Source organism: Phyllobates terribilis, unplaced genomic scaffold, assembly GCF_046119375.1.
Source record: "Phyllobates terribilis strain yellow unplaced genomic scaffold, ASM4611937v1 Scaffold_12__6_contigs__length_324123572, whole genome shotgun sequence".
NCBI lineage: Eukaryota > Metazoa > Chordata > Amphibia > Anura > Dendrobatidae > Phyllobates > Phyllobates terribilis.
In genome coordinates this window covers 317,778,849-317,799,779 of record NW_027362772.1, presented here as the reverse complement: position 1 = coordinate 317,799,779, position 20,931 = coordinate 317,778,849, and the positions used below count along the sequence as shown (strand labels likewise).

The window sequence follows — 20,931 nt, the reverse complement described above, 5'->3', positions numbered from 1 at the left end:
CGTCCCCCCCCCCACCTAGGAGAGGAGAGGTCCGTCCCCCCCCCACCTAGGAGAGGAGAGGTCCCCCCCCCCCACCTAGGAGAGGAGAGGTCCCCCCCCCCCACCTAGGAGAGGTCCGTCCCCCCCCCCCACACCTAGGAGAGGTCCGTCAGACGCCCCCGCGAGGTGAGGAGGGAGAGGAGACGCCCCACCGAGGTGAGGAGGGAGAGGAGCAGGGCTGTGAGTGCCCCCTCCCATGTATTCTCTGTCCCCCCAGTTAAGCAGACATGGATTCCCTGGAGGCGATGCTGTCCGATCCTCTGGGGCCGTGCCTGGACAGCAGTGGGTCGGGGGTCCTGGAGCCGTGCCTGCTGGGAGGGACGAGGGTCAGTCTTCCTGAAGATCTGCTGGAGGATGTAAGCACAATATATATCTATTTACCTCGTCCTGAGGAGTATATACCAACCCTCTGCACCCCAGTCCCTGCTACTACAACCCCCAGCAGTGTATGGGCAAACCTACAACAAAGTAATTAACTTTCAAACGGTTTTAAAGATCTCTGCTTGCTGTCAGTGAAGAGGATGCAGTGCTTGCTGCGCGCCCGCTGTAGACGGACCCTCCGCTGTGAAAAGTCATTTGTCCGGATGTGTTGTCAGTATGTCATTGACACCTGGGTGACTCCGCAGGGTTGCTGCAGTACACGTCACGGGCAGTGGGGGATCTTCATTCCTCCAGCAGACGCTGCTTTCTTCTATGATTAGTAAGAGGCTATCGCCTCTCCTCTTGTCAGTCGGGGGCTGCCTGATCCGACAGCAGTGGTTGATGGGGGGGGATTGTACCTCCTGGTTGTCTTTGGTTACTGTGCTCCTTGGACGGATGATGGGAGTGATCCCTGGGTTCCCTCTTCTCCTTCCAGCCGGAGCTCTTCTTTGATGTGGTCAGCATGGACACGTGGCAGAACGTCTTGTCGGACTCGCAGCGGGAGCATCTGCGCCAGTTTCTTCCATCCTTCCCAGAGAACAATGTGGAGCAGCAGGAGCGGGCGCTGCAGAACCTCTTCAGGGGCGAGAACTTGCGCTTTGGGAATCCTCTGCACACTGCCCAGAGGCTCTTCAGGGGTGAGTTCAGCTCCGCAGCATAATAAATGCAGATCATTGTAGAATGCCAGCTCTCCGCCTTGTTGAGGGTCCGATTTACTCTGCTTTCAAGATCTTTACTTACTTTCTGGCACTGTGAGGGTGCTCCGCGGGGGAGGGGGGCTCCGGCACTGTGAGGGTGCTCCGCGGGTGTAGGGGGGAGGGGGCTCCGGCACTGTGAGGGTGCTCCGCGGGTGTAGGGGGGAGGGGGGCTCCGGCACTGTGAGGGTGCTCCGCGGGTGTAGGGGGCTCCGGCACTGTGAGGGTGCTCCGTGGGTGTAGGGGGGCTCCGGCACTGTGAGGGTGCTCCGCGGGTGTAGGGGGCTCCGGCACTGGGAGGGTGCTCCGGGAGTGTCTGGCACTTGTCTTGTTTCCATGTTCTCACTATTATCTTACCTGTCAGACGGTCACCTAAACCCGGAGGTGGTGAAGTATCGGCAGCTGTGTCTGAAGTCCCAATACAAGCGATACCTGACGTCTCAGCAGCAGTATTTCCACAACTTACTGAAGCAAATTCTGGCATCCAGGAAGGTAGTGTGCCATCTGCCCTCGTGTCGGGAAGCGGGTAGGGGCTACCCTTCTCTATGCGGGTCGCCTCCTCCCCTTCCCTCTCTATGCGGGTCTCTCTCTCCCCCCCCCCCCCTTCCTTCTCTATGCGGGTCGCCCCCCCCCTCCCTTCCTTCTCTATGGCGGGTCGCCCTCGCCCCCCCCCCTTTCTTCTGTATGCGGTCGCCCCCCCCCCCTTCCTTCTGTATGCGGGTCCCCCCCCCCCTCCTTCTGAGGGCCCCCCTTTCCTTCTCTATGCGGGTCGCCCCCCCCCTTCCTTCTCTATGGCGGGTCGCCTCCTTCTCTATGCGGGTCGCCCTCGTCGCCCCCCCCCTCTCTCTATGCGGCCTCTGTGCGGGTCTCCTCCCCCGCCCTCTCTCTGTGCGGGTCTCCTCCCGCTGGCGGTCTCCTCCCCCCGCCCTCTCTCTGTGCGGCTCCTGTCTCTCCCCCGCCCCTTCTTTATCATCATCATCACCCATCCTCCTCCATCATCATCACCCATCCTCCTCCTCCATCATCATCACCCATCCTCCTCCTCATCATCATCACCCATCCTCCTCCTCCATCATCATCACCCTCCTCCTCCTCCATCATCACTCTCCCCTCACATCCTCCTCCTCCATCATCATCACCCATCCTCCTCCTCCATCATCATCACCCATCCTCCTCCTCCATCATCACACCCATCCTCCTCCTCCATCATCATCACCCATCCTCCTCCTCCATCATCATCACCCATCCTCCTCCTCCATCATCATCACCCATCCTCCTCCTCCATCATCATCACCCATCCTCCTCCTCCATCATCATCACCCATCTCCTCCTCCATCATCCATCAACCCCTCCTCTCCTCATCATCATCACCCATCCTCCTCCTCCATCATCATCACCCATCCTCCTTCCTCCATCATCATCACCCATCCTCCTCCTCCATCATCATCACCCATCCCCTCCTCCATCATCATCACCCATCCTCCTCCCTCATCATCACACCCATCCTCCTCCTCCATCATCATCACCCATCCTCCTCCTCCATCATCATCACCCATCCTCCTCCTCCATCATCATCACCCATCCTCCTCCTTCCATCATCATCACCCATCCTCCTCCTCCATCATCATCACCCATCCTCCTCCTCATCCATCATCACCCATCCTCCTCCTCCATCATCATCACCCATCCTCCTCCTCCATCATCATCACCCATCCTCCTCCTCCATCATCATCACCCATCCTCCTCCTCCATCATCATCACCCATCTCCTCCTCCATCATCATCACCCATCCTCCTCCTCCATCATCATCACCCATCCTCCTCCTCCATCATCATCACCCATCCCTCCTCCTCCATCATCATCACCCATCCTCCTCCTCCATCATCATCACCCATCCTCCTCCTCCATCATCATCACCCATCCTCCTCCTCCATCATCATCACCCATCCTCCTCCTCCATCATCATCACCCATCCTCCTCCTCCATCATCATCACCCATCCTCCTCCTCCATCATCATCACCCATCCTCCTCCTCCATCATCATCACCCATCCTCCTCCTCCATCATCATCACCCATCCTCCTCCTCCATCATCATCACCCATCCTCCTCCTCCATCATCATCACCCATCCTCCTCCTCCATCATCATCACCCATCCTCCTCCTCCATCATCATCACCCATCCTCCTCCTCCATCATCATCACCCATCCTCCTCCTCCATCATCATCACCCATCCTCCTCCTCCATCATCATCACCCATCCTCCTCCTCCATCATCATCACCCATCCTCCTCCTCCATCATCATCACCCATCCTCCTCCTCCATCATCATCACCCATCCTCCTCCTCCATCATCATCACCCATCCTCCTCCTCCATCATCATCACCCATCCTCCTCCTCCATCATCATCACCCATCCTCCTCCTCCATCATCATCACCCATCCTCCTCCTCCATCATCATCACCCATCCTCCTCCTCCATCATCATCACCCATCCTCCTCCTCCATCATCATCACCCATCCTCCTCCTCCATCATCATCACCCATCCTCCTCCTCCATCATCATCACCCATCCTCCTCCTCCATCATCATCACCCATCCTCCTCCTCCATCATCATCACCCATCCTCCTCCTCCATCATCATCACCCATCCTCCTCCTCCATCATCATCACCCATCCTCCTCCTCCATCATCATCACCCATCCTCCTCCTCCATCATCATCACCCATCCTCCTCCTCCATCATCATCACCCATCCTCCTCCTCCATCATCATCACCCATCCTCCTCCTCCATCATCATCACCCATCCTCCTCCTCCATCATCATCACCCATCCTCCTCCTCCATCATCATCACCCATCCTCCTCCTCCATCATCATCACCCATCCTCCTCCTCCATCATCATCACCCATCCTCCTCCTCCATCATCATCACCCATCCTCCTCCTCCATCATCATCACCCATCCTCCTCCTCCATCATCATCACCCATCCTCCTCCTCCATCATCATCACCCATCCTCCTCCTCCATCATCATCACCCATCCTCCTCCTCCATCATCATCACCCATCCTCCTCCTCCATCATCATCACCCATCCTCCTCCTCCATCATCATCACCCATCCTCCTCCTCCATCATCATCACCCATCCTCCTCCTCCATCATCATCACCCATCCTCCTCCTCCATCATCATCACCCATCCTCCTCCTCCATCATCATCACCCATCCTCCTCCTCCATCATCATCACCCATCCTCCTCCTCCATCATCATCACCCATCCTCCTCCTCCATCATCATCACCCATCCTCCTCCTCCATCATCATCACCCATCCTCCTCCTCCATCATCATCACCCATCCTCCTCCTCCATCATCATCACCCATCCTCCTCCTCCATCATCATCACCCATCCTCCTCCTCCATCATCATCACCCATCCTCCTCCTCCATCATCATCACCCATCCTCCTCCTCCATCATCATCACCCATCCTCCTCCTCCATCATCATCACCCATCCTCCTCCTCCATCATCATCACCCATCCTCCTCCTCCATCATCATCACCCATCCTCCTCCTCCATCATCATCACCCATCCTCCTCCTCCATCATCATCACCCATCCTCCTATGTGGGTCTCCTCCCCACCTCTCTCTATGTTTCTGTGTTGTTTGTAGGAACTTCTAGATACTTCAAGGAAGAAAGGTCCAGACCTGGTGATGAAGAGGAGGCCGGGCTCACTGCGAAACTCACCTGAGGGGAGAGAGAGGCGCGCACAGCGGCGATACCTGAAGGTCCTGCGGGAGGTGAAGGAGGAGTGCGGAGACACCAATCTGTCCACTGAAGAGGAAGGTGCGGATCCGGAAGCTGCGGCCGTCGCTCGCACGCTGCAGATGTAATGAAGCTTTTACCCTTCTGTTTAGATTTGACCTCCTGGTCTCCGGGGTCTCCCACCACCCAGACCCCCGGAGCTGCTGTTCCTCTTCGCTCAGTCCCTACGCTCTCCACCCAGGACATGAAGACTGCAGGTGAGTGGTGCGTGGTTGGGGCGCGGCTGCTATGGGTTTGGGGCGCGGCTGCTATGGGCTTGGGGCGCGGCTGCTATGGGTTTGGGGCGCGGCTGCTATGGGTTTGGGGCGCGGCTGCAGTCGTGTTCCCATCTGGAGATCTTATAGGGGTCGCTCCTTTTGAACTATAATTCGTCCTTCGCTGCACTTGCCGTTCCCCGTGACGCTCCAGTGTAGACGCGATGTTCCACTCTGAGCCCAATGATCGGCTGCAGCGCTGTCAGTGACATCAGGAACACCCCCCTTTAAGCCCAGGTGGGAACAATCCCTTTAATCTCCTTATTTCTTTCTATTGAAGATAAGGTTGAGCTGACGGAGCGCGACTTGAAGCTGCTGCTGCGGAAACACAGGGAGAAGCGGAAACACCAGCCGGTAAGTGAGCGGGGAAGCCGCGATCCTAGATAAATGGGTCGCGTCCCCCCCCCCTATCACCCACCTAGACCCCTGTATTCAGTGCAGCCGCGTCCCCACCTCCCCCCCCTGACTCCTCTTCGTTGCAGGCACCATATAGCTGTAAAGTGAGGCTGTGCTCCATATTTACAGCAGGTGACGGCTGACTGTTCCCTCATCTGTTTGCTGTCAGTGAATGGAAATATTCCTTTGTCTGATCCGCACACGGATTGTTTAGTGATGATCAGCAGAGATCCCAATAATAGGATTCATAATGATGGGCCCGGGCCCAGTCCTCATCCGGGGCCCCGGCAGGCAGTGATAGACGATAGCAGCTCCGCACGACGTCCATTACATTGTCCAGTCACAGGACCCCCAATAGAGTGATGGGGCCACAGACCACCTGTGATCGTTCATCATGTAACCTCCCGCTTCTGATGCAGGATCATCCGGATCTCATGACGGACGACGTGACCATGAATGACATCATGACTCGGGTTAATGCCGGCAGGAAAAATTCTCTGGCAGGTAACAGACAGCATCTTAAGTCAGGATATAGTGGGGTCCTCAGCCGAAGACCCCTGCAACAGAAGATCGCCACATACATAATGCTTATCATTTACAGCAGATCTTAAGAATAGTGAGTGCAGCTCTGGAGTATAATACAGGAGGTAACTCGGGATCAGTAATGTATGTACACAGTGACTGCACCAGCAGAATAGTGAGCGCAGCTCTGGAGTATAATACAGGATGTAACTCAGGATCAGTAATGTAATGTATGTACACAGTGACTGCACCAGCAGAATAGTGAGTGCAGCTCTGGAGTATAATACAGGAGGTAACTCCGGATCAGTAATGTAATGTATGTACACAGTGACTGCACCAGCAGAATAGTGAGTGCAGCTCTGGAGTATAATACAGGATGTAGCTCAGGATTAATTCTTTGTTCCTGTGAGCGTTGGTTTCTGATCTAAGCTCGTGGTTCTTCAGCGCTCTTTGATTTGGCCAATATGAAGAGAAGAGTAAAAGAACGAGATGAAAGGAAAAAAAAGAAGATGAAACCTATAAAGACGGAGCCGGATGATTACCCCGATGCCCCGGAAGAAGCGGACATGATGCCGGCGCTGCTGCCCAGCGACTCTTCTGCCCCCGTCCCCCTGACTGCAGTGAAGGAAGAGTGAGTCCCGTCCTCCTCGTTGTCGCTGCAGATTTGTGTATTTCCGGCCTCGGGACGTTCTCTGTCGGACGCTGATGGCAGCTCCGGCCCTTCTTGTCTTCATCGTTCTCTTCTTGTTGTTGTGCAGACCCATTGATGACGTGAAGCCGCCATTACTGTTCAATGAGATCTCGGCCAGCTTCTTCTCCCTGTTGCTGGATATTCTGGTGGTGGAGGGCCCCTGCAGTCTCATGCTGGTAAGTGGCAGACATGACTCTTCTGTCAGATGATCTTCTATTACGAGTCAGACCTTTCACCTCTGGGGGCGCTGTGGAGTCACATTGCAGCCCTGGAGTTCCCTTTTTTTTGCTGTAGTTGGATTTCTATATATAAATCATTAGGACTTTTTTAGGGTTTTAGCTGCTGAAGGTAAAAACAAGGGTCCCAGCCAGTGATGGGGAGCAGAGATTAACATTGAGAAAGTGTCAGAGGCCTGCTGAGCTTTGTTTGCATAGGACTGCAGCGTCGTCCGGTGTGATGATGATGATGATGATGATGATGATGATTTGTTTTGCAGTTGGAGGAGAAGGTATCGCACTGGCAGTCGTCGCCCGCCAGCACCCTGAACAGCTGGTTCTCCGCTGTGCCCAACTGGTGCGACTTGGTGCATTCAGCCCTCATGTATCTCGGTGCGGACAGTAAAGGTGAGTCCAGGCAGTCCACGGGGGGCCGGGGGATGTGCGATGCTCTGCGGCTGCTGAGAACAGAGGAGATGTTCAGGAACGATTCATTGTTTTCTCAGGAACGTTGTCTGGTTTCATTCCATATGTGGAATTAAAGGAGAAGACGCAGCAGTGGCGATGTCTCGGTGAGTCCCTGCGCCTCCTCGTCCTGCTGTGGCAGTGAATGGAGCTCTGACTTTCTGGGTGTTTGTTCAGGGCCCCCCGGTGACTCGGAGAAGGAGCTCGTGGCTCTGTTCCACCTCTGGCTGGAGACGAAGGATCATATATTGTCCAAGGTGAGAGGATATTAGAGATTGTGGCCCATGGAGGGCTAATGTCTCTCATTCTGATATTCTCTGGGTTTGATGTCTTCTCCAGGAAAACGATGAGCTCGCCGACATCGCAACGCCGGTCCCCAGAGTGTAAGTAAAGCCGTCACCGCGTATCACAGGGCGTGGGCTCCGCATGGGGATCGGGGGGGGGGGCACAGCCGACTCCGCAAGGGCGTGGGCTCCGCATGTGGATCGGGGGGGGGGGCACAGCCGACTCCGCAAGGGCGTGGGCTCCGCATGGGGATCGGGGGGGGGGCACAGCCGACTCCGCAAGGGCGTGGGCTCCGCATGTGGATCGGGGGGGGGCACAGCCGACTCCGCAAGGGCGTGGGCTCCGCATGTGGATCGGGGGGGGGCACAGCCGACTCCGCAAGGGCGTGGGCTCCGCATGTGGATCGGGGGGGGGGGGGGGCACAGCCGACTCCGCAAGGGCGTGGGCTCCGCATGTGGATCGGGGGGGGGGGGGGGGGGCACAGCCGACTCCGCAAGGGCGTGGGCTCCGCATGTGGATCGGGGGGGGCACAGCCGACTCCGCAAGGGCATGGGCTCCGCATGTGGATCGGGGGCCCGACGCAGCAGTGTCTTGTACCTTATACCGTGGTGTTGATATTTTAGGAGGACTGATTACATTGTGCGGCCCAGTTCTGGGGATGAGAAGCGGATCTTCCAGGAGCAGGTGAGACAATGCGTCATCCCTCGGGGTGTGAGGGGGGTCTCTGCATCCTCCTCCTGGGGGGGCCACGGCTGTAGACCCCCCACTATTGCCTCCGGTCCTGTTTGCATTGTGTGATCCTTCTTGATTTCCTCCTTTTGTTGCTGTCGTCTGGTTACCGCTTTCTTTTGTTTCCCGTTTCTCAGGAGCGTCACCGTTATCTGCAGCCCCACAAGGCCTTCACTTTCCGCATGCACGGCTTCGAGTCGGTTGTGGGTCCTGTGAAGGGCGTATTTGACAAGGAGACATCACTGAATAAAGCGCGAGAGCATTCTCTGCTGCGCTCTGACCGGCCGGCTTACGTCACCATCCTTTCTCTCGGTGAGCGGTAATGATTGTGGGGGATCATAGGAGGTGTGTAATTGGTGGCGAAGGTCTCGGTGTTACCGCTCCTTCTTTCCACCAGTGCGAGATGCTGCCGCCCGACTCCCTAATGGAGAAGGGACACGTGCGGAAATCTGTGAGCTGCTGAAAGACTCCCAGTTCCTCGCGCCGGACGTTACCAGTGCTCAGGTGAGTTATGTGCAGCCATTACTGATGAGACACGTACATGAGCGCGGGGGTAGATCTGCAGGCGGGACGTCAATGGTGAGGCGTCCAGGGGTCTCACATGACCTGTGGGCCCCTGACGTCACACTCCTTACATGACCTTAGTCCCCGCCGTAACGTTCTGGGTGCGGGTCACTTGCCCCCGTGCGGTCATCTTGCCCCTTGGCCTCGTTGTCAGGTTAACACTGTGGTGAGCGGAGCTCTGGACCGGCTGCACTACGAGAAGGATCCCTGCGTGAAATACGACATTGGTCGCAAGCTCTGGATCTACCTCCACCGAGACCGCAGCGAGGAAGAGTTTGGTAAGGATTTTACCCCGAGTTTTCTGCAGAAAACCCACCCCCCCCGAGTGGTGTCTGATCCTACGTGCTCATGTTTCATCTTACAGAGAGGATCCACCAGGCTCAGGCGGCTGCGGCCAAAGCCAAGAAAGCGCTGCAGCAGAAGCCGAAGACCCCGTCCAAGATCGTATGTACCTAACCCTAAGGCGTCGGCTTTCTGCTGGTTCTGGCTACTACTTCCCACAGCGGGGGGCAACTGGGGGCTTATATAAAGGCCCCGTCACACTTGGCGACGCTGCAACGATCCCGACAACGATACGACCTGTCAGGGATCGTTGCTGCGTCGCTATGTGGTCGCTGGTGAGCTGTCAAACAGGCAGGATCACCAACGATCAGGGGAGCAGCGACATCGTGGAAAGAATCTTTCCACGATGTCCTGCTCCTGGTTACCAGCTTGCTGAAGCAGGAGCAGGCTGGTAACCATGGTAAACATCGGGTTACTAGGGGCACACGCGCACCTAGTAACCCATTGTTTATCATGGTTACCAGCCTGCTACAGTGAGTTGGAGGCGTCACATGCAGAACGGTCCTTTGTGATTTTTTGAGCCTGAACCGTGGAGTCCGGCGCCGGCTCCATGTACAGATGAGTTCATACAGGGACATTTGCTTTGTTTTATCAGAAGTCAATCAATAAGGAGTTTTCAGTGAAGAGCGGGGGTACCCCAGACCCGGGACCACTGACCCTGGGTGAGTGCAGCTTGCCCCCGACCCCTGGGACCCCCAGCACTCCCACTACTCCGGCTCTTCCAACAATACCATTATCCCCAACCACATCTGCAGCCGTCAGCAAAATCATTACCAGCGGCATCACCGAGTCCCCGAAACCTAGTCAGAGGTAAGAGCCCTGCGGACCCCCGGGTGGCTGTTACCTCTCGTTTTGACTGTGATTGGAGTTGATGGTGTCCTGTCTCCTGCAGCGTTCTCCTGGTGTCTTCTCCTACCATACCTCAGCTCAGCACATTACTGACCCCTCCGGCAACCAGCCAGGTGACCACCGTGACCCCTGGACCTGTAAGGACGTCTCTGTCCACCGCCCCAGCAATCCCCCAAATGAGAATTGTGACCGCTCCCGCTCCAGTCACCCCCGCGCCATCACCGGCCATTGTATCACAGCCGCTCTCCCCGGCAGTGTCTCACATCAGATTGCCGGTCACATCCTCTGTCAGCAAGGGGATCACGCAGGTAAGTTATATGCAGACAGGGGCCGCGTCCCCCCACGTGACAGGGGGCACAGAGTCCCCTCCCCTGCATTACAGGGTCTCTCCCCCCAGCACTACAAAGGTGCAGAGTCCCCAACCCTGGGTTACAGGGTCCATCCCTGCATTTCATGGGTACAGGGTCTCTTCCCCCCCACATTACAGGGTTACTGCCCCCATTCTTCTTACCGTCTCTGTTAATGTAGGTAGTGACTATGCCAGTGAAGGCTCCGCCGGCAGCTGCCGCCCCGCGCCCCGGGGCCCCGCCGGCTGTTGCCATCCCGCGCCCCGGGGCCCCACCGGCTGTTGCCATCCCGCGTCCCGGGGCCCCGCTGACAACTCACGCAGGGATTGCTGTGACAACTTTGGCCTCTTCTGTCGTCTCTCCCAAGCCGGCGGTCAGTTCTCCTGTTGGGACGGCTCCGACCATCCTGCAGAGCATCACCGGCCAAAGCATCCTGAAACAGGTAACGACGGGGCCGCTGCTCCCATGTGGGGAGATGTCGCTGGGGATATTGGTTCAACTCCACCCGGGGCATTGCCATCCTCGAGCCGTTGTTCTCAGCTCTGTGTGTACACGTGCCAGGACGATCGCATGTTTTAGTTCCCTTTACATGAATACAGCTTTGTAAATACACTTCAGTGTAACTGCTGGGTGTGAACACGGCCTTAATGTGCGATAATAAATGGGATCCTGGTGTCTCTGATCACTGTGCTTACTGGTTATTCCTCCTCTTCACCACCAGGTGGCGCTGTCTGGACAACTTGCCATGAAATCCCAGTCCGCCTCCAGTCTTCCTCTGTCCACCACCAATCTGCGGATACAGGGCAAGGATGTGCTTCGTCTTCCTCCGTCGTCCATCACCACCGATGCAAAGGGTCAGACTATTTTACGCATCACGCCTGACATGATGGCCACATTGGCCAAGTCCCAGGTTACCGCCGTAAAGTTGTCGCAAGAACTTTTTTCTGCCTCCTCTGCATCTTGCAACAGCAAAAGCCTCCTCCAGATGACGTCGACCCCATCCTCCCCGTCCCCTCCAGCGCCTGCGACTATCAAAGTCACCCCTGATGTTAAACCCGCGGAGGCCAGTAGTTCTGGGTTTAGACTTATGCCGGCGCTGGGGATGTCTGTCGCCGATCACAAAAGCAAATCCACAACTTGTGCTGACACTAAACCTGCCACCACCATACGGATCGTGCAAGGACTCGGCGTCGTTCCTCCAAAGGCCGCAGCCGCTCAGAGCATTACTGTGACTGCTAAGCCGGTGGTGTCCTCCACCACCGTGGTCAGCCCTGTTCACACCGCTAATACCGTCAGCCTAACGTCCGTGACCAGCGCTGGAAATAAACCTCTGGCCGGAGTCTCTGTGGGAGCAGCTGGCGCCACCGTACGGCAGATTCCGGTCACAACTCAGCAGGTGAGATCTAGGTGTGGGGGGGGCACAGGGCTCCCGATGCCCACCATGGCAAGGATTTACCAAGCTCATTACTGGCAGATCTGCAAAGTTAAGTATTAAATGGCCGGAGCTGCAGCGTTTCCATTCTGGATTCTGGGAAAGCTGGGCGCAAACCGGAAGCTTTCATGGCAAATCTAAAGATTAATCAGAGATTACTTGGCCGGTGATGGATAACAGGGACTCGACGTCGGTAAACGCGCGGAGGTTACCGATTATAGGGAGTAATAATCTCATCCATTTCCTGTTTTTACAATCTTCTCTTTTTTTTTTAGGGCAAGCTTCCGGCGAGGATCACGGTGCCGCTCTCTGTGCTCGGTCAGCCCATGAAAGGGAAGAGCGTGGTGACTGCGCCGATTATCAAAGGCAACTTGGGAGCCAAGTAAGTGACGTCGGCGTCTGTCACCGGTGATGTCCGTGAGACACTGCCACCATGGAACGATAGATGTGAACTGGGATGTATGCGATCTATTACTACGGCAGGAAGGTCTCTTGCAGCAGCCGATCCCTGGCCTCGGTGGTCTTGTACAGCAGGCAATCCATGGCCTTTGCTAAGCTTACGCCTGATGCCATTGATTGGCTGCAGTGGTCTGTGGGTGCATGGGTGTAGGGAAGGGAACAAAGAATGGCAGAGACCACCAGAGCGTCAGCGCTAGTAATACTGGGGGTGGGGGGTTCAGCAGCCCTGGGATTTTGGAGTTTTTTTGTCCCATGAGCAGAATGCCGGTACTGCTGCAGATCTGGTGCTGTGGTCGGGCGGCGAGCGGAGGTTTATATGGCGGCTCTATAGTGGGAGGGAGATGTTCTCATCTGTGCGTTTCTCTTTAGTATCAGTGGACTGGGGCGGAATATCATCCTGACCACCGTGCCAGCAGGGACCAAGCTCATCGCCGGGAACAAACCTGTCAGTTTCCTGACCACTCAGCAACTGCAGCAGCTGCAGCAGGGACAGACCACGCAGGTACGAGGGATTGCTGGACGCCACCGGCCGCTGCAGGTGAAATGACGACCTGTGGGGTTGGACGGATGTTTTATTTGTTTCCACTTCATTAGAAAGCAGTCAGGACCTATGATATTGTAGCCGGCGCCTCTGTATTCCCGGACGCTCCGCAGCAAATATCAGTGACTGCTGGACGTTCTCTGTGTGACGTCCACAAAGCCGCTGCCGGAGAACTGGGATTAGGATGCCTATAGCGGGACGGTAGTGCCAGCTCACACACACCAGCAGACTGTGATGGTCGCCGTCTATTTATAAGGAACCTAATCACAAAAAAAACCTGTATATAACTGCAGCTGAAACATCAGAGCCGTGGTCTGATCAGAAGTGCTGTTGTATTGGGGCAATGAGGTTATATTCTCCCCGCAGCTGTCCCCCTACCGGTCACCAGAGCGTTAGCGGGGCAGTGAACAGTCGGCAGTACGGAGTGAGCGTGCTGTGATCGGCGGCTGCGTGACCGCCCGGCACAGTGTGAGTGATTGCTGCGCTCTCTGTGGCGTCAAAGCCGCGACGACGAACACAACTTCTTGTCTTCCAGATTAATCAGTATGGAGCTGCGGATTACCACTGTGTGGGTGATTTTTTTTTTAGGGGGTTTCTTTCTATTGAACGTTTTTTTGTTAATAACATTGGTGCACATTTGTTACTAATGACAGATTTTGCACCAATGTTATGACACTTGCGCTTTCCTTTGAATCTGATTTTATATAGAATTTTCAAATGCAAATGTTTATTGAAAATTTTTAACAAGGCAAAACCGTACATGAATCAAGAACAAACGTGACTACAGTATAGACAAACCTGCTATAAGACATAAATCTGAGGACGGGGGTATACTTGAAGGAAATCAGATGTGTAAAGCATTTTCCCTTCACCCATGACAGCACACCTGAGAGAGAGGCCCTGTCGAGGACAGGAAACCATCTGAAATAAAAGGGCGGCACCTCTCCCCCGCTTCAGTTGGTTTCCTGTCCTTGATGGGAATTCTCATGAAGTATCAGGCGGCTGTCATGCTGAAGATTCTTACCCAGGCCTGTCCCGGTGCTGGAAGAGCGGGCCCTTGTCCGTGGCGCCGGCCTTCAGGTTCCCCGGGGACCTGTGGCACAGGCGGTGCAGAGGTCCTGGGCTTCTGTACACCGCCGCGCCGCCCTCCTCCAGCCGCCTATGTAACCAGAAGTGACCGCATGTGCCTCTGACGTCATGGCGCGGAGCTCGTTGGGTAGGGCGTGCCTCGAGGGTGGCGCTGGAAGAAAGATGGCGGCGCCCTGTATACGGCAGCCAGGAGGGAGTGGCTACTCACCGGAAGGAGACCGCAGGGACATGGAGGTGGCTGACCCAGCCCATCTCCCTATTTAAAGGCACACCTGGGGTCAGAACACTGCTCAAAGTCCCGACATAATGTCTGACATAGAGCAGCAGCAGCTTTCGCCACAGCCACAGTCGCTACCACCTTCATCACCACCTCCGTCTGCTCGCCGGTCTAGAGGGTCCAGCGGAAGGAGCAGCAGTCGTCCCAGTCAGAGGGGTAAAGCTTCTCAGGTCTCCAGGAGGGATGCGTCGCGTATCCTGAAACAGTCTTCAATTCCGGTGTCTCCGCAGTGGCGGGGTGAGTGATCTTCGTGAATGTCACTAGATATATTTGCTAATGGGACTCCTATTGTGTGTTTAAATCACCAGGAGGAGCCCAGGAAAGTTACCGCCAAGAAGCGGAACAGGGAATGTGCCATATGCAGATTCCCGCTAGCGATAGACTGGCAGAAGGAGCTCTGCCCGGGACTGCATTCAGAAAACTATTTGTGAGGGTACCCCGGATTTTGCAGCTAGCCTCGGGTCTGTCATCAGATCGGAAGTAGAGGGTTCCCTTAAAACAATTTTGAGGAAAAGAAGAAAAATCCTATCTGATCCTTCTTCTGACTCCTCTGTTATCGGATGGACAGTGTCGTAGTGGGGTCTCATCCTCATCCTCTTCAGACAGTGATAGAGGGGGGAGACCATGCTTCCCTATAGAAGACACAGATAAATTGGTAAAGGCTGTTAGAACCACTATGGGGTTAAAGGAAGATAAATCCATTAAGTCCCTAGAAGACATCATGTTTGCAGGGTTAGAAAAAAAGAAGAAACGCACCTTCCCGGTGAACGCACTTATCAATAGAGAATGGAGGAAGCCTGAGAAAGTAGGAGCCTTGCCTTCATCCTCAGAGGAAGTATCCCTTTGACCTAAAGGACTCTGAAAACTGGGACAAGGTGCCAAAAATTGACGCTGCGGTGTCTAGATCATCAAAAAGATCGGCACTCCCTCTTGAAGACTTCAGGGGTACTTAGAGACCCCTTAGACAAGAAGGCGGGTACCTTTTTTAAAGCATACTTGGGAATCTGCAGCAGGAGGTCTAAAGCCGGCCATTGCAGGAACATGTACCGCTCGTTCCCTTATGGTATGGCTACAGCAGTTGGAAGATCAGCTGAAAGACCTCAAGACAAAAAATTCTAGGCAGCCTCCCCCTATTACATGGTGCGGCTGCCGTCCTAGTAGATACCTCTGCCGACTCTGTAAAACTGGCAGCTCGGTCGGCTGGTCTATCAAACTAGACGAGCTCTGTGGCTCAAGGGATGTCCTGGGGACTTACAATCAAAGTCTAGACTGTGTTCTATCCCCTGTGACGGCCAATTTCTCTTTGGCAGAAAAATTGGACGATGTCCTTGAGAAAGCGAGTGACAAAAAAAAGGAAGGTTCCCTGAGTTTTTGACGGACGCCAGAGGGGGAAATTTAGTAGAGGTCGCCCCCCCCCGGGAGGAAAAAGAAAGTGGGATTTTAAGAACAAGAAAGAGTCCAGATATGCGTTTGGGGGTCCCTCCACAATGACGCCAGGCTACAAGTTGGAGGAAGACTTTCTCAATTTTTTCAGGCCTGGGAAAACATTTCCTCCAGTCCCTGGGTCGTCAACATAGTGAGAGATGGACTAAGGATTCAATTCCTTCAGCAGCCTCTCCGCTCGTTTGTGATAACTCCTGTAAGAATATCCCCAGATGAACAGCTGGCCCTAGAATCGGAGATCTTGAACCTGTTGAACAAGCAAGTGCTATGCGAGGTACCGGTCAGTCAAAAAGGAAGGGGATTTTATTCCCATCTCTTTCTAAAAAAAACGGACAGTTCGTTCAGACCTATTATAAATCTAAAAGGCCTCAACCGATTTGTAGACGACCATACGTTCAAAATGGAATCGATAAAGTCAACAATAAAGCTTCTTTTTCGCAATTGCTTTAGGGCAGTGATAGATCTCAAAGACGCGTATTATCACGTCCCAATTCACCCAGATCATCAGAAGTATCTAAGGGTTTCTCTTTACATCCAAGGGAGTTGCAGACACTTTCAGTTCCAAGCTCTTCCCTTCGGGTTGTCGATTGCTCCAAGGGTATTCACCAAGCTGATGGCCAAGGTGACAGCCATTCTCCGCATTCATAATACCATATCTGGACGACATCCTTATAGTTGGGAATTCGGAGAGCCACTGTATTTCACAACTGAATCAAGTCATGGCTGTCTTGTAGAACTTAGGCTGGATGGGTCAATACCCAAAAATCAAGGCTAGAACCCGCAAGGGTCCAGGCCTTTCTGGGGTTTACTCTAAACTCCGAGTGTCAGACTTGTCTTCTACCCGACAGCAAAATAGACAAAGTCACAAATTTGGTCTCGGCAGCCATACTCACCCCAGACATGTCCTTTAAGAAAGGCTTTGTCCCTGCTAGGTACTCTAACATCTTGCATGCCGGCAGTCAAGTGGGCCCAATTTCACACAAGAAACCTTCAGAGGGAAATCTTTATCAGCACAAAGATTGTTAAAGGCTATGTGCCCACGTTGCGGACCTGAAGCATATTTTTTACGCTTCTCCCTGACGGGAAAATCGCATGCGGATATTACATGCGGTTTTCCTGCCAGGTAGAAGCGTTTGTGAGGCGTCTTTGCATGCATTTCCGCATGCGGGTTATCAAGCACTTTTCCAAGCATCACTTGGAAAAGTGCTTGACAACTTGTTCAGAATGGTAAAAAATAAAAAAATAAACTTTATACTCACCTTCTGATGCATTCTCTGCCCCGTCCGGAGGCTTGAGCGGCTCACGCTGTTGTGTGCAGGACCTGCGGTGACGTCATTGAGTCATGTGGTGGGTCACATGACTCAATGACGTGGCAGGTCCTTCAGACAACAGCGCGACGGAGGGAAAACATCAGAAGATAAGTATAAACTTTATTTTATTCTTTTTTTTACAGGTTCTTTGGTACCCAGGTCTGGATGAGAGTCTCCTCTCATCCAGACTTGGGTACCATCCGCACATTGATTCCGCTGCGCTTCCGCAAAATTAATGAACATGCTGCGGATTTTGGACTGCAGCATATACGCTGCGGAAAAATCCGCAGCATGGGCATTGACATTGCGGAATGCCATTGGGGACCATGGGATGCGGATATACATGCGTTTTTCAAGCGTTTACGCTGCGGAAATTCCGCAGCATATACGCTTGAAAAACGCTACGTGGGCACACAGCCAAAAGGGTATTTAGAAGGAAAGGTACATCTCTCCTTGCGAACCAGGAATGCCCTCTTGTGGTGGATAGACAGGTCAAATTTATCTTTTAGGGGTCCAGTGGGACACACCAGTACAAGACATCATCACGACCGATGCAAGCAACTCGGGGTGGGGGCGCACACCTGGAAAATAACATAATTCAAGGGTCTTGGTCATTCCTAGAGAAAAAGGGGTCGTCAAATCTAAAAGAGCTATGGGCGGTGAGGAACGCTTTAGGAGGCTTCCTCCCTTTACTGCAGGGTCGTCATGTTCGGGTTATGTCGGACAACAGAACCACTGTGGCCCACCTAAACCACCGGGGGGGGGGACAAGATCTCATTCTCTTCTGGAAGCAGTAGGCAGGCTTTTTCAAATAGCGGAGCTAAATCTTTTATCTCTACGTATACTGGACATACAAAACACGAGAGCAGACTTCCTAAGCCGCAACTGGTTGAGACAAGGGGAATGGGCCCTGAACCCCAGTATATTCCATCAGATAGTACAGCTGTGGGGTCTACCAGAGATAGATCTGTTCGCCGACAAAAACAGGAAAGTGGAGAAGTTCTGCTCACAAGACCCAAGGGGGAAACCCATTGGCAATAGATGCTCTCCAGATTCCTTGGAGTTTCAAGTTGGCCTATGCCTTCCCCTCCAATAGCTATGATACCTCTGGTGGTGAGGAAGATCAGGAAGGATCAAGCGAGAGTGATTCTCATAGTCTCCTTCTGGCCAAAGAGACCATGGTTCTCCCTTTTGAGGATGATGTCACGATCAGACCCATGGATTCTACCGGAGACCCCGGACCTTCTGGCTCAGGGACCAATATTCCACTCTCAAGTGAAGGGTTTCCACCTAGCAGCGTGGAATTTGAGAGGGCAATATTGAGGGGCAAAGGTTCTTCATCAGGTTTAGTGTCTATTAAGAAGTAGAAAGCCCATGACCACCAAAATCTATGGTAGAACATGGAGAAAATTTTTAGATTTCCTAGGAAAGCCTTTAAGCCAAAAACCTCCAATTCCATCCTGGAGTTCTTACAGAAGGGGTTTGAGTTAGGTCTGGCTACCAGTACTCTTAAGGTCCAGGTTTCCGCCTTGGGTGCGCAGTATAACCATAACCTCGCAGCCAATAAATGGGATTACAAGGTTCATTAAGTCTTGTGGTAGATCTAGGCCAGTCTCAATACCCAAAGTTCCTCCATGGAACCTGAATTTAGTACTTGACGCCCTAACTATGGAACCCTCTGAACCAGTTCAGGAGTTGTCCGCAAAATACATAACTCCCAAAACAATTATTTTGGTAGCTTTAACATCGGCCCGTAGAGTGATTTGCAGGCTCTATCCATAAATCCTTCATATACACAAATATTTGAGGAGAGGCCTGATCCAGCCTACCGACCTAAGGTTGCGCTCAAGTTTCATAGAGCTCAAGAAAATTGTTCTGCCCTCCTTTTGTAACAACCCGAAGACCCCAGGGGAACAAAAGTTTCATAACCTTGACGTTAGAAGGGCTCTATTACAATACATAAAAGTAACCAGCTAGTGGAGACGTAGCCAATCCCTGTTCGTAGCCTTCCAGGGGAGTAGGAAGGGTTATGGGGTGACAAAAGCAACTATAGCCAGATGGATTAGGGAGGCCATTTGCTAAGCCTACACGACTAGTAACACCCCGATCCCTGACGGCATCAAGGCTCACTCCACCAGAGCCGTGGCTACCTTGGCAGAGGTATCGATAGATCAGATCTGTAAGGCCACTACATGGTCATCACCATCAAACACTACCGTTTGGATCTATCCTGCTTATCTGACTTAACCTTTGGTAGAAGGGTGCTGCAAGCAGTGGTCCCTCCCTAAGGTGTTTCTTTCTCCAAAATTCTCTCAGGTGTGCTGTCATGGGTGAAGGCAAAAACACCAAGGTTACTTTCCAGAACCCATGACAGCACCCGTATATTCCCCCCCCCCCCCTTCTTTCTCACCATATGGGTGTGCACATTTGTTGGGCGTTATTTGATGTGGTGTTGGATTTTGTATATAACTCTTTTTTATGGTGGTCCTCTCAATGCTCTGTAACCAACTGAAGCGGGGGAGAGGTGCCGCCCTTTTATTTCAGATGGTTTTCTGTCCTCGAAGGGCGGATCCTCTCTCAGGTGTGCTGTCATGGGTTCTGGAAAAACTGGCTACCGGTAAGTAACCTTGGTGTTTTCTACCTCAATTTCCTTTCTGCTTGTGCTATCAGCAGTTGTAGATTTATTTTGTCACAAATATTCAATATCATTCCCAGAATAACCGCATCTTTTTTTCCCTCTTGTCGGGTCTCTTACTTTGGAGGGGGTGAATGTAAGTTGTGAATTTAGCAGTTTTATATGTGATGTTCCACCTGTGCAATTCAGCAAAAGGCAGAAGATGGAGTAATGAGTGAGTGCTACTTAGTTATCAGACGTTCCTTAGCCACTACAAGCTGCGACAGTTTCTATAAATATATGGCTTTCCGGGTCCCCTGTGTGATTACAGGGGCTCCCGCAGCTTCTTGCAGTGTCTTATTTTTGTGTATAATGTAACGCTTATTCTTCTCTCCGCTAGGTGCGTATTCAGACTGTCCCTGCGACACATTTGCAGCCAGCCTCCACCCCAGCCACGTCCAAGACTGTGTCCACGGTTGTAGTGACCACCACCCCTCCCCCAAAACCAGCACCAGAGCCTCATTGACTGGAATAAACTGGGATCGTGACAGCCGGGTGCGGCCATCATGTGCTGTCCAGCGGACGGGTGCGATCGAGCGTCAGCTCTGTGGGCACAGACCGCATGGCCTCCTTCCAGAACAGCAGGGGACAGAGAATGGTGCGGACTCAGAAACTGTACAGATCCTGCTGAACGCGGAGGACTCTGAAGTCTCGGATGTCACGTGTGTGTGGACTTAAGTTTTTATGCTGTAACAGCAAATGGTGAAAAAAAAATGAATATATATTTGCCTTTTGCTTGTAAATGTAAAATATATTTAAGATTCAAGAGAAGATGCTGTGAAAGGATCAATGTGTGACTGCTTCATAGTGACCGTATGTGGGGTCAGGTAATAGACCCCATTGGTTTGCCTTACGCCCTGCTACTTGTCTGACCCGTCATCATACACAGCCCTGCTGGGGTGGATGGATCATTGCGTCTTGTCACGCTTGGCAGTAGACAATTCTTTGCTGATGAGTGGGAGGATGAACCTGATGTTTGGGATCCAGTGGTTATTCACCACTTTGTATCCCGGATTGTTGGTATAATATCCCATGTGTTTAAGAGTAGTTACAGAGTCGCCTCTGCAGCGATGT

General features: G+C 53.3%; 1 protein-coding gene across 4 annotated transcripts in view; it reads left to right on the top strand.

The window, feature by feature from the left end:
- Positions 1-20,650, top strand: part of NFRKB (nuclear factor related to kappaB binding protein) — a 29,910-nt gene extending 9,260 nt beyond the window's left edge. For 2 of the 4 annotated variants that reach the window (XM_073657449.1, XM_073657450.1), the window contains exons 2-26: positions 257-395; positions 896-1,097; positions 1,519-1,646; positions 4,820-4,994; positions 5,066-5,170; positions 5,508-5,581; positions 6,043-6,127; positions 6,590-6,776; positions 6,904-7,012; positions 7,333-7,459; positions 7,558-7,623; positions 7,694-7,773; positions 7,856-7,899; positions 8,425-8,485; positions 8,668-8,842; positions 8,928-9,034; positions 9,249-9,372; positions 9,459-9,538; positions 10,032-10,246; positions 10,329-10,593; positions 10,814-11,074; positions 11,354-12,028; positions 12,340-12,446; positions 12,893-13,061; positions 20,198-20,650. In XM_073657449.1, coding sequence (XP_073513550.1) covers positions 267-395; positions 896-1,097; positions 1,519-1,646; positions 4,820-4,994; positions 5,066-5,170; positions 5,508-5,581; positions 6,043-6,127; positions 6,590-6,776; positions 6,904-7,012; positions 7,333-7,459; positions 7,558-7,623; positions 7,694-7,773; positions 7,856-7,899; positions 8,425-8,485; positions 8,668-8,842; positions 8,928-9,034; positions 9,249-9,372; positions 9,459-9,538; positions 10,032-10,246; positions 10,329-10,593; positions 10,814-11,074; positions 11,354-12,028; positions 12,340-12,446; positions 12,893-13,061; positions 20,198-20,323 — 3,876 coding nt within the window. In that variant the 5' untranslated portion in view covers positions 257-266 and the 3' untranslated portion in view covers positions 20,324-20,650. The remainder of the gene's footprint in view (positions 1-256; positions 396-895; positions 1,098-1,518; positions 1,647-4,819; positions 4,995-5,065; positions 5,171-5,507; positions 5,582-6,042; positions 6,128-6,589; positions 6,777-6,903; positions 7,013-7,332; positions 7,460-7,557; positions 7,624-7,693; positions 7,774-7,855; positions 7,900-8,424; positions 8,486-8,667; positions 8,843-8,927; positions 9,035-9,248; positions 9,373-9,458; positions 9,539-10,031; positions 10,247-10,328; positions 10,594-10,813; positions 11,075-11,353; positions 12,029-12,339; positions 12,447-12,892; positions 13,062-20,197) is intronic. The other 2 variants (XM_073657451.1, XM_073657452.1) reach the window with 2 other exon arrangements.
- The last annotated feature ends 281 nt before the right edge of the window (positions 20,651-20,931 follow it).